At 35.1% G+C, this 18,994-nt stretch overlaps 1 protein-coding gene across 1 annotated transcript in view; it reads right to left on the reverse strand.

Moving 5' to 3' along the window:
* Window positions 1-17,019, reverse strand: part of LOC145688375 (ligand of Numb protein X 2-like) — a 698,396-nt gene extending 681,377 nt beyond the window's left edge. The window contains exon 1 of the mRNA XM_081762542.1: window positions 16,291-17,019. Within this exon, the coding sequence (XP_081618668.1) occupies window positions 16,291-16,387 (97 nt within the window). The 5' untranslated portion in view covers window positions 16,388-17,019. The remainder of the gene's footprint in view (window positions 1-16,290) is intronic.
* Between the last annotated feature and the right edge of the window lie 1,975 nt (window positions 17,020-18,994).

Genomic DNA, 18,994 nt, shown 5'->3' on the forward strand with positions numbered 1-18,994 from the left:
GCTAAGAGGTTCTTTGGCGTGAGAGTCCCGGGTTCAATATATGATGGCAGCTCATGTGGTTCGGATCCTACGCTAAGCAATAGATCCATGTCTCATATAGCCTTGCTGCTCAAAGCGACGCTAAAATCAAGATCAAATCAAATCAGATCGAACATTGTATATAAAGTGCTCAGTGCTGTAACAAATCTCTTCGAAACCCTTGCGCAGAAGGTTATTTTCAGCCCTCCTCCAATCAGCAAATTTATCACAGAATGTAATGTTATTTTGTATCCCACCAACCAGAGAATTATTTTGAAGAATAACAACTGAATAAGCTTCATCTCCTAAGCAATAAGAACTAACTTCCTTGAATCATTATATATATATATATATATGGTTTCCTGGTTGGTTCTGCGGTTTCTTCTTTCATCGAGGTTCCTTCCTGCAGCGATAGCTAGCTCTCTTCTTCTGAAAGTAATGAAGAGGTAATACCATTAACACAAAACAAATGAGCCTACAAGCTCTTTCGATTTAAGCAAAGACGTATTACACTTTAAGTGTATAATATGTCTACTGATAATTATGATATATTGGTGATGGACTTGACCTTTGTTTCAGTGACTATTTTGCTATTTCGCATTCGAGGGCCAACCCTAAGCTGAATACCAGCAATGCATTGTGTACCCTACAGCTCTAAGTGTGTTAAAACTAACTAACTAGCCAGTTCTATAGCTCATGAAACCCGGAGGTTTAATGCCGCGTTCACAAAAGCTCTCCACTGATTTCTATCCTTAGCCAACTGGATCCAGTTTCTACTTTGTATTCCTATTTCTGCGAGATCAATCTTAATATTGCCCTCCTATTTGCGCCTAGGTCTTCCTAATGGTCCTTTTCTGATTGGTCTTCCAGCAAAGACTTTGAAAGCGTTTCTACTTTCTTCCATTCTAGCTACATGACCTGCAGACATAAGCATCCTAGAATTGACGACCATAACAATGTTAGGTAAACCGTATAAATTATGTAGTTTCTCGTTATGAAGCTTCCGCCATTCCCCATTCCCGTTCCTCATGTGTCCGAATATTCGTCTCAGGATTTGTTCTCAAATATTTTCAGTCTATGTTCTTCCCTCAGAAGAAGCGACTATGTTTCGCAACCATACAGAACAACAGGCATGATTATCATTTTATATATTTTCAGCTTCAAATTCCTCGACAGGATTCGCGTCAACAAGAGATTTTGAACCGAATTGTAACACGAATTCTCTGGTTTTAGTCGACATTTAATTTCTTGTTGAATATGATTTTCGTTTCTTAATATTGATCCTAAATATTTGAAAATGTCAATTTTATCAAAAGTATTATTTAATATCTTAATACATCCATAATTTGACGTATTACGGTCCCGACGCACTTCCATGTATTTAGTTTTCTCTGCATTTACTTCTAAACCCATGTCCCTGCAAGCTTTTAATAAGATCTCTGCATTTATTTCTATTGTTCTCCTATCTTCAAGGATTAATTTTACATCATCAGCATATGCCATAACCTGGTAAACCCCATTCAACTCTATGCCCAAATTGCTGTCTTTGATTTCCCTTATAGCATATTCCAGAACAAAGTTGAATGGTAATGGCGACGACGCATCTCCCTGTTTCAGGCCATTCTCGACATGAAAGCTCGTGGACAAAATGTTTCCTACTCGGACTTTACTTTGGGATTCAATTAAACATAACATAATTATTCTAATTAGCTTTTTTTTGGTATTCCAAATTATGTAAGAATGTTGTACAATGCTTCTCTCCTAACCGAGTCGTAATCTTTCTAAAATCAATAAATAATTGATGTACCGAGGTATTGTATTCACAGTTCTTTTCGAGTATTTGTCAATGGTAAATATTTGCTCGATAGCTTTCGTCTAAATCCGCACTTATAATTAATCACCAATAATTTCATCTGTGTACGGGGTCAATCTTGCTAAAAGAATGCTTGAGAGGATTTTATAGGACGTTGGCAGAAGAAGAATGCCTCGATAATTATTACAATCAATTTTGTCGCTTTTCTTGTGAATTGGAACTATTATTGATTATTTTCACTCTTGTGACAATTCTTCCTTGTTCCAGATAAGATGAATGAGTTTGCATATCTTGCTCCACAATTTTTTACCCAGAAATAAAATTAACTCAGCCAGAATTTCGTTTACACCTGGAGATGTGCGTCTCTTTAATTTCTTTGTAGCGATTTCTACTTCTATTCGGTTAGGTTCTGGGATATACAGTTCTTTGTGTGTGTATTTTCCTTTCTCCACGCACATTGGTTTTTGTTTGGTGTTAAGCAATTCGTCAAATAAATCTTTAGATCTGTTTAAGATACAATCTGTGTCAGTGGGAACTGTTCCGTCAGCTTTCTTTAATATATAAGCACAAGGTTGATAGCCTTTCTTAAATTCGTTGATCCCTTTAACATGTCCCGAATGGTTTTATTGGATCAAAAGATCCAATATATTTAAGGCCAAAAATATCTTGTAGGTCTTATATCTCGAGAACTACATATAGTGTACCCAAACTAAAACTAACAATTTACTCAATATGATGTGCTTATTCAGCAACAAATATGAAAATTTGACTTGGGGTGTTCAAAAATTTTGTGGCATCTGATCCTTAAAATTCAATACATTTCATTGAATCAAACATTTTCTTGTACGTCCCATATTTTGAGATCTATATATTGTATAGTCAAAACAAAACTAACAATTTACTCAGTATGACATGCTTATTCCGTAAAAAAAAAAAAAAAATGAAAATTCGATTTAGGGGCCGTTCAAAAATTTTGTGGCCCCTGATCCACAAAATTCAATATATTTCATAAAATCATACATTGTCTTGTACGACCCATATTTTGAGAACTATACATATAGTATACCCAAATAAAAACTAACAATTTACTCAATATGATGTGTTTATTCCGTAAAAAAATGAAAACTCGATTTAGGGGCCGTTCAAAAATTTTGTGGCCCCTTACACACACAAAAAAAATGAATATATTTCACTAAATCAAACATTTTATTGTACGCCTCATATTTTGAGAACTACATATAGTGCACCCAAATCAAAACTAACAATTTATTCAATATGATGTGCTTATTCCGCAAAAAATATGAAAACTCGATTTAGAGGCCGTTCAAATTTTTTGTGGCACCTGATCCACAAAATTCAATATATTTCATTGAATCAAACATTTTTTGTACGCCCCACATTTTGAAAACAACGTATAGTGTAGCCAAACCACAACAAACAATTTACTCAGTATGTTGTTCTTTTCCGTAAAAAAATATGAAAACTCGATTTAGAGGCCGTTCAAAATTTTGTAGCCCCTGATCCACAAAATTCACTATGTTTCATTAACTCAAACATTTTCTTGTATGCCTCATATTTTCAGAACTACATGTAGTGTAGCTAAACCAAAACTAACTACAGTATGATGTGCTTATTTTGTTAAAACTACGAAAACTCGATTTAGGGGCCGTTCAAAAATTTTATTGTCCCTGATCCAAAAAAGTCAAAATATTTCATTCAATCGAACATTTTCTTTTACGCCTTATTTGTGGAGGACTACATATAGTGTAACCAAACCCAAACTTTCAGTCAACTCAGTATGATATGCGTATTCCGAAAAAAAAAAAAAAAAAACGAAAACTTGGTTTAAGAGCCGTTCCAAACTTTTTTGGTCCCTGATCAAAAAACTAATTATTGGCCAAAAACGCAATCTTTTGATCCATTTTTTGGATCATTCCTAATAATATAGTTTTTTACTGTTATCTTCAAGCTCCTAATTTTCACCTTTCAAAAAAATCGCGTTTCTTTGTTCTAAAAGTTTTGGAAGTTTCCCACCTGATTTTGTGTAGTTACTTCATTCGGATTTTGTGGCCAAGGTAATTTTGCCTGTTTTCTCTTCTCCGCTAGTTGAATGCATTACTGGCCGAACCATGGTTTGTTCCTACTTATTTCCGTATGTTCTAATTTTCTTTTGCTGAAATTTTAATGCTATCTCTCTAATTTCAATCGAAGCATCCTCAACATTAGCGCACTCCGAATCTTCTGAAACCGAGAATCTATTCGAAACGTCAATTTGATATTCCTCTCTTACCTGGCTCTATTCTAATTTCTTTAAATTAAATATTTCCGTTTTCAGACATTGAATATTTCTTTTATTCAACGATAATCTATCTCTTATTATCGCTGCTACTAGGTAATGATCAGTGTCACAATCAACTCCTCTAAATGACGGAACGTCAACTATGCAAGATTGTCTTCTTCTATATACTAAAACGTGATTGATTTGATTATGTGTTTTTCCGTCTGGTGAGGTCCACGTATATTTATGAACGTCGCGATGTGAAAGTTTTGTACTCTTCACGATAAGGTTGTTGGATGTTGCGAAGTTCGTTTTTGATCGAAAAACCCTGTTCTCAATTGGTGATTTGTATTTCCTTCCCCCTAAAAGAACGTAAAATTTCCGGAATTCACAGTTCCATTTCCTTCCCACCTAACTTAATGAACTCTTACTAGGTCTAACTCATTCGTTACTGATTTTAACTCGCGTCCCCTGTAAATATTTCTAATAGTCCATGTTCCATATCTCATGTCCAGTTTCTTTTGCTGAGGTCGTGCCAAGTTATCAGCCCTGGTCCGAGATTTCTATGATTTTTTTTTTTTTTTTTTTTTTACAGGATGAGGTTGTTAGCCTCACCCAAACCTCCAAACTGGAGGACCACTCCTTTTCGTCTGTTAGACACTGCTTATTCAGTATATTCGCAGCTAACTTCTACATCTAGAGGCCTTCTTCTCGATTCGCAACCTGAGGACGTGCCATGCCGTGGTGACAGGAACCCACATTACACAGTTTCTAAGTGTGTTACTCGTTTAAATGTGTGTTAGTCGTTTTAACATTTACTACTGGTCAATACTAGTTTCCTGGTCAGAATGAATGGTGGAAAGAACGAAAGGAAATGCAAAAAGTACTTTTTCTTCTTGCAGCATGTTATTACAACCAGGGGTCGAACGCAGGACCACGTATACCAACGGCGCGCGCGCTAGTCACTAGACCACTAGGGTGTGTGATTATGGTGTATATTTTAGATAATGCAAATGCATCTACGCATAACAGTGCAAAAAACGAGCGGTCCCGGATTCAATTCCCGGTGGGGACACTCGGTCGAAAAAGCTTTTTCAAGCCATCCATCTAAAGTGTTTTCTTTTCTGGGTTTACCTCAGCCCCACTAGGTAGATGCTATGATGGTACCTAACATATAGGTCCCAGGTCACTTCCTTCCTTCCCCACAACTTTCTTCCTTTCCTTTGATCGGTTAGTCTGATCGTCAAGGGACATCATCCCTCATACGTGACAGGCTAACGTGGTCATAGATGCCGAAGACCCAGAAATCTAAAAATCCCAATCCTAATCCATTCAATTCAATTTATCAATTTCTAATTTTGTCACTCTTTCAGTATGCCCATGAGTGCACAATGCCTGTATAGAAAATTTCAAGAGTTTTGTTTCCTATTTATTCCTTCCATATTCGTATATACTGGTTCAAGTGAAAAAAAAATGAAAGGCGATAATTTTTAATTTAAGCTGCCATATTTTACATACAGAGCATAAGCATCATACAAAGAGTAGTTTGTAGCAAGGATTGTTTTTAGACTGCATTTGGGGTCACTGACATATTTAAGAATTATTCGTACTTAACGCACTTTGCTAACTAAAGAAGATAAAAACGAAAACACTATTATATACTGAACGGCCGTAAAAAAAGTTGATACATCATTGAATTATTGTTAGAATTAGACCACGTAAGATAACGGAGTTCTCTTATATACCTAGGTAGATGTACACCGGGTGTTCTATAAATTGCACCTGTGCTCAACGCGGTGTGATGCTAGAGATGCTCAATGCGGAGTATGTGATGTACGTATGTGATGGAACATCGTGTTTTCCAGGCAATAATTGTTCAAAGCAGATTTATATATATATATATATATATATATATATATATATATATATATATATATATATACAGGCTGAGTCAAAAGTCCTTGGACACCTGCATAAGTTTGAAAATCGACGGGAAAAGTAAAAATTAATGATGGGAACAGAGGTGTGATGAGGAGCCGCAACTTTTGGAGTGTATGTCATTCATGGCCGCCATCTTGAAATCCGCCATTTTGGATTCAAGTCAATTTTTTAAGTGGGAAGGGGGTGTATGACACATCAAATAACACTAGCTTGAGCTCAGGAATTTAGTGGTGCAATTTGCTTTTTTTCTATCTTGTACAGTTCAGAAGTTATTAATGTTCAAAGGTGGGAAATTACCTTGATACTGAAACAGTTCTCTCTTTGTTCCAGGTGAAATAAAATGGGTCTGACATGTGAACAGAAGATCGAAATTATCCTTATATCAGGGGAACGCAGCTACCAAATAATAGCAACTGACTACAACAGACGACACACAGACAGAGAACCGGTATCGCACAGTACGGTAGCTCACGTGATCACCAAATTCCGAGAGACGGGCTCTGTTCAAGATAGGGCACGTAATGGGCGACCAAAAACTGCCACCAATGAGGAAACTGGAACGGCTGTTGTTGCGTCGTTTGTGAAAAGTCCTAAACGAAGTACCCGTCGCGTGTCCATAGCATGTGCAATAAGCCAATCCTCCGTTGTCCGGATATTGCACGCCAATAAGTGGCATCCTTACAAGGTCCACATGCAACACAAACTGAAAAAGGATTACCCTGATCGGTTGGAGTTCTTCGTTTGGGCTACTGAACAACACAAACTGGATCCTGCGTTTGCCAAGGGCATACTCTTCAGCGACGAGGCGTATTTCATTTTGAACGGGGAGGTTAATCGAAATAATTGTCGATACTGTTGTGATGCAAATCCGAAATGGGTTGACCCGAGTCGAAAACATAGTCTAGCGAAGGTGTTGGTGTGGTGTGGCATATGGGACACCCACATCATTGAGACATTTTTCATTTACAATACCTTAACTGCACCACAGTATCTGATGCTGCTGCAGGACTTTATGTTCCCTGCCACACTGAACGCTGACGGCATTTTCCCATCTTATTTTCAGCACGATGGAGCCCCTCCACACTATGGACTTGGTGTCCGTGAATGGTTGGATGAACGACTGCCAGGGAAATGGATTTGTCGCCGTAGTCCCGTGGAGTGGCCGCCCAGATACCCTGACTTAAAGCCCCTTGATTTTTATCTATGAGGACATCCTAAGCAAATAGTGTATGCTGAGATAATCAGTGATTTGAGACACCTGGAGGAACGTATCCAACAAGCCTGTGACCAAATTTCAGGAGACATTCTCCTCCGTGTGCAGTCAGAGTGGTTGCTGCGACTACAGTTGTGTATTGCACGGGATGGACAACACGTAGAACATGTGTTTTAGCATGCAGTATCAAGGTAATTTCCCACTTTGAACATTAATAACTTCTAAATTGTACAAGATAAAAAAAAACATCAATAAATTCCTGAGCTCAACCTAGTGTTATTTGATATGTCATGCACCTCCCTTCCCAATTAAAAAAAATTGACTTGAATCCAAAATGGCGGATTTCAAGATGGCAGCCGTGAATGTCATACACTCCAAAAGTTGCGGCCCCTCATGAAATCTCTGTTTCCATAATCACTTTTTACTTTTACCGTAGATTTTCAAACTTATGCAAGTGTCCAAGGACTTTTAACTATATATATATATATATATATATATATATATATATATATATATATATATATAGAGAGAGAGAGAGAGAGAGAGAGAGAGAGACAGAGAGAGAGCTAAAAGTCCCTGGATAATGTATACTGTTTGGCATCTACGATCGCAATGTTCTAATGTCCCAATATCGGGACTCAAACCAGGGTTCATACTCACTGGAGGTGAGCTTCTTAATCACCTTTCACGCAAGAAACGCGCATACCAGGCATATGTATGTAACTGCTTTTGTGTTATAGAATGTTACTACCGTAGGGGGTCGCGGTGGCTCAGTGATAGAGCTTTCACCTCCGGTGCTCGGGGTCCCTGGTTCTATCCCAACTCGTGCCGTGTGGACTTTGTGGTGGACAAACACGTGCTCGTGGGTTTCCCGAGGTTCTCCCGTTTCCCCCTACTTTCTTCATTCCACCATTTCACTCATTTCTCATCTTCACCGTCTCCTTTAGCCTCACAGGCATAAGCGTGGGGCATAAAACTCAACGATTTCAATTCATTTCATTTTTGTTACTACCGTATGACCACATAGCAGCACAAATTAAACATATTGAGACATGCGAGTGTTCAATTTCTATTCCTATACAAATCATATCCGTCTTATGTTTGCACATTGATGAAAGAAAACAAAAAAATCGAATTTTGATTTTGAAAATAGAAAACCAAAAATTTGTTTCAAAAAGTGGTTCCCGGAACCAGAGACCAAAAATCGACTTTTAAATTCGAAACGGAAAACAAAGAAAAAAGGTTTTGAAAACCGAAATCGAATTTCGGTTTTGAAAACAAAGCTGAGAATTGATTTTTTTACAATTTCAAATTTTGCAAAAATTGATTTTCAGTCTTCCTAAAAAAACAATTTGGAAAGCACTAGATTCTAACATGCCACTTTGATTAAAATATACGTAGTAAGGAGTGTATGAGGCAAAAAATTAAGTATCTCGCATTCCGTCATGTTAGGAATATGTAAGTCGGTATAGAAACTCCTCATGCCAAATAAGCGAAACATGTCCAAGGGTTTTCCAAAATATTGGGTTTAAGGGGAAAGGGTTATCTTCTACATTTCTTGCCACACGGAAAGCAATATTGACTTTTGTTTGTGATTGTATCATGGATAACAGCTGAACCGTTTGAAATGAATTTCAAAACATTGTTAGTACTTCCTCAGTCTACGCTTATGGCATGACATTTTGATTGAAGGATGTATCTTAAGGATAGTAGGGGGCTAAAATGTATGCCAAAATTATTGTACCTAATTAGCTTTTATCACTAGTCTTCAATTTAAATGCATATTCTAAGACAAGGAGGAGATCAAACATTTTCAATAATCCTATTCTACCCATGGATTTCAGCTAATAAATATATCAATATTTAAGGCAGAATCATTTCGAAAACTGGTTGGCAAGAAAATCTATGAAAAACAAAGCATACGTATGTTTGAACATATGCTATACATGTTTAAGCCTTATTCAATGAGTTTTGCCTTCAATTCGCTATTGTTTCGTATTAATTGTTGTGTAAGCATAGTTGTCCTCTCAAGCAAAAGCTTAAACCTTCTGATTTACAAACATGTTTTGTTTCTTTCAGGTTATTATACGCAGTCGTAAGGTTAGTGATCGACTACAAAAATGTCCAGTTAAACTAGCATGGAATTCCTGACTGTGGAAAATATGACATCCATCAACACACACCGTAGAATAAGTACTAAGTATGGGAAGACACGTGTAGACATTAGCACAGTGAAGAGATAGATTCTGAGTGTGAGCAAATAATCTAGTCACATCACGTATGCATGAAAAAGACGGTAGTTAATGTCCAACGACTGTTTATATTCCAGAGAGAGTGGGACGGGTTGACGCAAAAGTTTCCGGAGATCGGCGCATCAAGTGAAGGGTGATTACAGGTATTACTGACATACCAATTGGAACAGCGAATCCCATCATGTACGACCAGCCTAGGTTCAAGAAAATGGTTCAAGGTGGTATTCATGCCAGCTTACAGTGGCAGAGAAAGAAGCCCACCTGAACGCGTGTGAACAAAATTTGGACCGTTTCAACACCGAGTGAGATGGTTTTCTGACGCGTCTCATAATTTGGGACGAATCATGAGCTCATCACTTCGAGCTTGAGACTAAACGCCAGTCAATGGAATACATATAACCATCCTCTGCCCGTCCTAAAAAGTTCACAATTCAGTAATCAGCAAAGAAAATCATGGTCATTATTTTTGGCACAGTTAAGATATAGTGCTGATTGATTTCTAGGAATGTGGTTCCATTGTCAACTCCGAGTACTACGTGCAGATACAAACGAAGTTGCGTGATCGCCTGCGTAGAATTCGTCCTCACAAAATGGCGTCCTTCTACACGATAACGCAAGACCACTTACAAGCAATGAGACCACTGTCACGTTGCAGAAGTTCCAATTCGGGGATGTGTTTGCAAACCCACCTTACAGCTTTGAGGTCAGTTCGTTTTTGGTGCTGCCAGAAACTGGCATTGTTCTTCACTGACAACAACTAGTACACGGCATGGAACAACTAGTACATCGTTAGCGCAAGTGCATCAACACCGGCGGGCAAGTGCCAAATATATTGAAAAGTGAGAATCCTGGAAAGAAGAAGGTTCAAGCTTTTGTCTGAGGTTAAAATTATATATGTACAGGAATACGTTTAAAAAAAAAAAACGGTTGGAGGCAAAACATATTGAACAAACCTTGTACTTTTTGGTGTGGGAGCATGTCTCAGATCACTTATGGGTTGTATTACTTTATTTTCGGTGACTAAATAATAATTACCTGAGATAAACGACTACAGAAGTGTCCGTTGAATAATAGGAAGTGGCACTCCTTGAGGTGATAACAACAATTGACCAATAATAAATGATCGCACTGGAACTTTAACATCCCATCCCCCTTACGTCCAATTATGTGTGTTGCTTAAGACTGAGTTATTTCTATTATGCTATTTGTCAGTGGCGAGATCTACAGTTTAAAATAAGATCTGTACCATCGTAATATGTTTCGTGATGTCCAACCGAGAATCGAACCTGGAATCTCATACATTAAATGCATACATGCTAGCCACTAGAGCAGTAGGAATAACTATGTTCAAGTGTGAAAATATGATCTTGCGATCACGAATTAAATAAAAATAAAGGTCGGCCAAGCAAACTCTTATTATCAATTGGTGATACAGTTTGGCAACATATTATCAACTTGATTTAGATATAATATGATTTGATCAGCTTTTATTTTTATTTAAGTATACGCAATTCTAAAAGTAAAGATAGCAACATTCAAACAACAACTATTTAAATATATAAATACATTTTATTTTCTGTCCAGTGAAATGGGTAGGTGCATTAGTAATATGATACTTTATACTGTATATACTTGTTTGTTTATTGTATATACTTGATATGATACTGTATATGTGAAGCAACTTTGAATACGTTTGTGACCAATTCTCTCATTTTTTCCTGCAGATAATCCATCATGATTGTGGACTCATATTTATTTAAATATATAGAAAATTATATTAAGACTAAATAATTGAGGAATAAACATTAAAATCTTAAGTTGTAACATGTACAGTAATGCTCAGGAAACTGAACTTCTGGTTTAAATATTTTTTAAAAAGTTTTCTATTCACATCTATAAGTGTTGCGTTTTGTCATGGGTTTCAAATAAATATTTGCAAGAAACAAATATCAGTTAAGTCTTCATTTGTTGCAATCCTAACTAGAGATAATGGTACGAAACTACTGAAAAAGAGGTTCGTATTAATTCATTAAAAATAAATAAAGAAGAAAATAGAACAAAAAAAACTATTGGCAAATCCGACAACAGCCACAGAACTGTCAGTTACAGCAAAATTGTGTAAGTGAAAGATTGTAATTCCTTCAATATACGGCTACAGAGAGACAAGTTGGATATAATTATAACAAGAGCGTCAACCTCAGTCAATAAACAAAACAAATGGGGTTCGACTGTGTATACAAAAGAATTAAAAATTATTTCTGCTGACCAGTGTGCTGAACTTCATGCTGATCGATGACAAGCTATATATCTATCAGCGTGAAGTCCAATCAAACAGCGCAGTGTTGCTTGCGGGAGGCGCTCAATATATATATATATATATATATATATATATATATAAGAGACGGAGTTTTTGCTTTCAATTTTACCACCGTGTTTATTTTATTTGTATATATGTGTGTGTATAGCAATTATATATATATATATATATATATATATATATATATATATATATATATATATATATATATATATATATATATATATATATATATATATATATAATTTTCTGTTTTTTTTTTAAATACCGAAGCACTTTACATTAATTTAGAGGCAAATGACAAAAAGGACTTCAATAATTGTAAAGAGAAGATACATCTATAATTAAAATTATCATATATTTTTTATGATACATTTCTTCACTGTTTATTGGCGAGAGTTTTATACCTAAAAGGTAATAGGTTACTTGTACTTCTCATATTTTCATATACGAGGGTTATAAGTTAAACAATAATGATAAATCAACTATAGAGAAAAAAAAAAACTGGTGAAATTATAACAAAAGATACGGAGAATGGAACATTCTTTGCTCCTCAGTCTAGTGTGTCTGATCACTTTACGTTGTCAATCGACTGCATAAACCACTGTTCTATAAAAATAGGCTAACGCAAATCAAAATGAAAATGACATCTTTCAGTTTAACTTCTCACAATTATGCCCTGTAGACTAAGGAAGACAGATGATAAAAGCAAGTGAACAATGATGGAAGAATTACTAGAATCAACATGTGGGTAGCAACGGGAGTACCCCGAGAAAACCCATGGGCACGATGTTCTCCACCACAAACTTACTTGGTCGGGGATTGAAACAGGGTCCTCACGCAAAAGAGATAAGCGCCACTGTGTCATCGTGCCTTGTAATGGAAACTGAATAAGCTTCTTATTCCTTTTAGGATACTAATACACTAAACTTTTATTACGCTTTATTCCTTGTTTGCACAATTTGCTACGAGTTCTGCAATAACATAAAGCTCATTTGTAAAGTAGATAGGAAAATAATACGCATATAATATATGTGTTCTATAAATAGCATCTAAATAACTACTGAAAATTATGTTTTATCAACATCGATATAAGAGATACGGACCACAGCATTATCTTCCTTGCTCTAATTAATTAAGTTAAATCATGCCATTCTGCAGTTATTACTGAACGAATTCTTTATTTGTTGAATATGAACAAAATCGTTACAGTTGTTTTCCATAAAACCTCCAAAGAGAAAAGAGAGAGAGAGAGAGAGAGAGAGAGAGAGATAGAGATAGACTCACTTCAAGAGCAATATACTCCGTGTGGATTTCTTTCAGAATAAGTTAGTTATGTCATATTTTAGGATTATTACTGAAACGTTTATGTATTAAATACTAACAAAACCACTTGATTTGCTTCTTATGAAAATTAACCGAAAAAGAATTTTCCATCAAACTGAACTTCCAGGATATCCCCCCCCCCTAAATAATCATATCATGTTATAGGGTTATTACTAAAATATTGATTTCTGAAATATTAACAAAAATCGTTCGAGCTACTTTAAAAAAAAAATGGAGCTTTTTTCCTTTCATCCTCCAGCAAACTACTCTTATATTTTGAGGTAGTTAAACATTGACAATATTTCAGAAAACTTAAGTTTAAAACTTGATTCAGATATATTGAATGAGTGGGGTGAGTGAGTGTACATATATTAGAACGGAGTAATGGACATGGACGAAGGTCAATTTTCGGCATACAGGAGCTATGAAAAGTGGAAATCTGTTGAACTCTCAAAGTTTCAAAACAATGAACATACTGTCTTCTCTCTTATCTTTCCTCTGAGGCAGAAATTGGACTCAAATTGGTGCACCTCTTCTCAAGTAATTTGCAAAGTAAGAAAATAAAGCGAATATTCATTTTTGTCAACAATTATACTAGTTTCAGGAGCCATGAAAACTTTTAACGTGTAGGAGTGTTGAAGTAACGTAAGTTAAGGCAGCACATCAACCATCTAATCACGACACTTAGAAGATGTATTTTTGTCATCAGTAATCTTGACCTAGGTTTTCTTAAGTACGTTACGGTACATAGACGATGAATGATGGTATAATGTTATCAACCATATGTAAGACTAATTATTAAAAAAAATGGTTAGAGCAACGTGTACAGCCTCGTTAGTTTGATTGTACTGCCCTAGTAAGTTTTAACGAAAATGGAACAACGGACTATCTAAACTGCAAACTCCGTTATTCCCTTACATAATTTGTGATAGTAAACAGCTTGAAGAATCAAAGAACACAGTTCTTCGTTTGCCGCAATCTTAGCTACTGCTAAGCGTGTGGAATTTCTGAAACAGAGACGAACATTCAGTTTTTGTTAAATAAGACTGTACATTAAAATCGACCTAATGGTGAAAATCTGCCGCCTGTAATTCAAGTGAAGCGATATTTTGATTTTTAGGATTCGCTGTATGTGAGTGAAATATTTAATTTAACCTTCCCCGTTTATATCTCTTTATACTGACCTAAATGGATGATAAAAGTAACTTAACAATTATGAAATATATATATGAAATACGAATGTGGAAGGCAAAACGAACATCCTGAAAAAAAACACGCATGTGATATTGTCCCCCACGAGCTCATACGGTCTGGGATCGGAGCACGGATCCTTTGAAACAGAGTTTATCGTCCTACCGCCGAGCACAGTACTCACAAAATGCGATGTGTGTTGTGCTAAGCTATACTAAGCTGTATATTGTAGTAATTCGTGGAAGAATGTTCAGTTACCTAAATCATAACATAATAAGATAAAAGATTCAAGGATATCCTTCAATTATAGGCAGGGGTCAGAAAGTGTTCTTTACATGTCACGATATGTTGGAGAATTGCACGTATATTCCTGTAGAAGCCGGATGAAAGTTTATTATTGCTATTTTGATAATCATATCTTGCATCCTGATCAATATGTATTTTTGTTAACTATTTTTCAATCATATTGTTTACGACCAAGTTATACCGTAAACGTAATTTATGTTTACCACGTGGTGAGTTCGTTCAAGAAAAAAAAAAATGTTTAGACCTATGTGTTATACTCCCAGTTGATAGTCTAGTAATAAAGTTAGGATGATTAAATTCAATTCAGTAGTTCATAAGATATGTTCTCTTATTTTCTCTAACAAAAGGAACACAGGAATAGAACTTGCAACATAGGTCAGGATCACTTACTAATTTACAAGTGCTTTTTTTTCTATTTATGGAAATACTTTACCGGGAGATACCATACATTAAAAAAAAAGGAAAATTGTAGTTGAATCTATTTATTTGAAACAATCCACTTATTAGGGACACGTTGCGAAGGGTTATTCACATTAAGTGAAAATAATAATTGCAATCGTTTAAAGTTCTCTTATGATATAATATAGAATGTTTTTAATCTAAACTGATTCAAATAAAATCGATTCATCTAAGTATTTGTTTCTCCATAAATCTGCGTAGCATAATGTTCAATGTCATACTAACTAAAAAAATATTTTAAAAAAATGTGACGAGTAACTAAGTCAAGAAAGTAGTAATTCGTAATCAGTTCCGCTATATACTGTCAGTAATGTGTTCGTGTGTAAAGTGACTAATGTTTGCTAAATACCACTTAATCACTTATGTAAAGTACTTCTAGTATCATGTAAGTACACAGAACCCAAACCATTTGAGTTTCCCTTTTGGAAGTAAACTTACGTTGTATTGAAGTATTCTAGTAACAACATATTCTAATCTTATAATAAGTTTCTCAAATATTATTTAGTCGTTGTCATCAGACTCGATTTAGAATATAAAACTGTAGACCTTTTGCTTAATAGCTTATCTTATATAAGTCAAGTTGTTCAAATAAAACGTAAGGGTAAATTCACATTGTTTCCGAAGAATTGAGTTGATTTTGAGTTTAACGTCCCGTTCAGCGGCGAGGCTATATGAGACGTGAACCTACTGATTAAGGTATAATCCAAACCACACGAGCTCCCGCCGGGAATCGAACCTGGTCCCCCACGACAATGACTGGTTTCAAAGGGAATTGTGTGTATACAATACCAAACATAACGAGTATTAGCAATATTGGGTTTAGTAATCATTTAGAGGTGCCACAATATTATTATTCTTAAGAAAAGTATGAACATTAGAGGAATGCCAAAAATAAATTCTTTTCTCCCTGGTGGTTTATTTCATCTGTCTAGATGATGAAATTTCTTAGTTACTAGGAGAATAACGGCATAGTCCATTAAATAATTTGTCAGTACAATTTTTCATTTGAATTTCCTAGATAGGTAGTGATGATTACGGGATAAATACATGTATCAATAGGTAAATAAAATAATCAAATAAAAAGAAATGGGAGAACATCTGAATAGCACGCTACTATTTCGAACAACTATTGTGGATAATACATTAAAATTTAACACAAATGATAGGTTATCTCACCATCGCTGATGACACTGATGAGCGGGGCCCTCCTTTGGTTGCCCCAGTAGCCATCGCGTGGAGGCCGCGACCAGTAAGGGGACTCTGAGAGGAACATGACTCATTGCTTACTACAAGTTCCACTAAAGTCTCAGTACAAAGGGAGTCCACATGGTACCACAGAAGTTTGCAGGATGACTGGAGTGGTATGAGGTAGTGGCTCTTCAACAGAGCCCAATTGGACAACGTCACCGGGGAGGGTAATACCGCGCACGTGCTCTCCAAGTTCCAATCAGGAACGTTCCCTGCATATGAAACAATAGTCCATTCTAACTTCCCGCCGAAATCCACCTTCGAAAGAGGCGGGGCAATTCTAGTCAATATACAACACTCACTCACAAAATAAAAGCCGTAACTCACAGTCGTCGCGTGCACAGAATTAAGCTGGCAGGTTCCGTTGATGAATTACTGCCCATGAAACTGTCAAACACCAGGTGCTTTTTGAGTCTATCACAGCACTTCCAACCTTTAGGGTTCGTTAGAACACGTGCCTTTGACATTACTTGTTATTATTATCAAACACGTCATTTAAATGATCACTTTCGGTCACTGACTACATTTTCGTCACTTTGACACAGTGTGATGACATTGTAGTAAGGCTGTTTCTAAATCTGTTTACAAGAATCAATAGAGAAATACGGAAGAAACAGAACATCACTGAACGATGCGGCAGAACTTCCATTCACAGACGCAACTCTTACTAGACTGGCTGTATTCGGCTCAATTCTATCCGACCGGGCGAAACCCACGCGATCTGCCATGCGCCACCGTCACGGCAAGAGAAGCCCGCTTTGCTTTCTCGCACTCGCAAGTACTTTCAACACTCATCATTCGTATCGACACAAGTAGCGAATCTTCTTTGTTTTAGGCAACAATCATTTCAGGAGCAAAGATAAAATATGGTAGAAAGGAGGCTATTATATAATTTAAAATTTTAGTTTGCAATGGACGAGCGCATTCATTCCAACAATATTGTATAATATTTTTACATACTATTTCGTTGAAATTTTACAATTACAAAGTTTAGAAAATCAATATCAAAACATCTCTAATGCATTAATGTTCCAATACGCGAAGGAAGTTTATGAAAGCGTTCACATTCAACTGAAGGTGCCAACCCGTTTTTCTCCTGAAGCAATAGAGGAAAAGAATAATAAAGATTGGTTAAAATGGTAATTCTGTGTTCGATTTCAGACACGAGGTAGTATGATCCCGTAAGAACTCATAAAATTTATAATCAAATTGATAAATGGGAAATAATAATAATAATAATAATAATAATAATAATAATAATAATAATAATAATAATAATAATAATAGTAATAATAGTAATAATAACAATAATAATAATCGAAAGCACAATAGTTGAATAGTAGAGTGCACACTTATATTTAGAAGGGTTGCCGGCTTAATCCTAGATTATGTCATGTTGTGATAGACCTCATATAGATGACTTTTTATCAGTTCCTCTGTTCCTTCCATTATTTATTTTATTTTTCCCATTATAATTCATTTGCATTTATTTAGCATCTTCTTTAGCCTACAAAACATAAACATGGTATGTTAAACTTAACGCTTTATTTACTTTAACTCAATACATTTAAAGCTTTAGAAATATCGTATTATTGAAACTCTTTATTTGAAACATTAAAACTACTTTAGAACAAACATAGTTCAAGACCGTAGTTCTATATAATAATAATAATAATAATAATAATAATAATAATAATAATAATAATAATAATAATAATAATAATAATAATAATAATAATAATAATAATAATAAATATTGGTCTACAAGCAAGAATTATTCTGAAGACAATTTACTTACTTCGTTGAGATGTATTGCCAAGATTTCCGTTATACTAGAATAAATATGAAAAAAATCATAAAAAATATATTAGAAATGATCGATGCCTGAATTAAATCTCACATAATTTATGTAACAAATCTTTATTTCATGTACTTTGTGTGCTCTGTTTGATGTGTCCAGTTTTGAAAAGTAAATAAATAAATAAGCAATTAAACGCTCCAATACCGAACACTATCACTAATCATACGTGTTGGCTTTTGTTCTAAACGGCAACACAATCTTTATTTTCAGAGATGATGGGACTCGATAACTTTAAGTTTGGTGTTATGATCCCCTGATTTTATGCCACAACATGGGAAATTTAATGGATAGTTTTCAGGTGACTTAAATGGAGGACTTAAGTGGCCTTTAGGTCCAATTCCCTCTCGATATTAATATCCAATCTCATATGCTCCGCAGTTCCTAAAATTTCAACATGTTTCCCACACGAAACGAACATTATTATTATTATTATTATTATTATTATTATTATTATTATTATTATTAATAATAATAATAATAATAATAATAATAATAATAATAATAATAATAATAATAATAATAATAATAATAATAATATATCTTCGCAAACACTCAAAGATGTAAAAGTAGTATATTAGAAGAATATAACATTTAATGGGCAGGTTATATAGTTGATTTAGTGTATATAAAGGTAGGATTCATAGTATAAAAAGCTCCAAAAAATTTTAAAATTCTAAAATTCTTCGGAAACCATTTAAATATTACAATACCCTAACTTAAAATACGAAGCTATTATATGAAATATCTCTTTTAAATGATTATAATCAAATT

The sequence above is a fragment of the Thermobia domestica genome, chromosome 6 (assembly GCF_964235325.1).
Source record: "Thermobia domestica chromosome 6, izTheDome1.hap1.1, whole genome shotgun sequence".
NCBI classification, from domain to species: Eukaryota; Metazoa; Arthropoda; class Insecta; order Zygentoma; family Lepismatidae; genus Thermobia; species Thermobia domestica.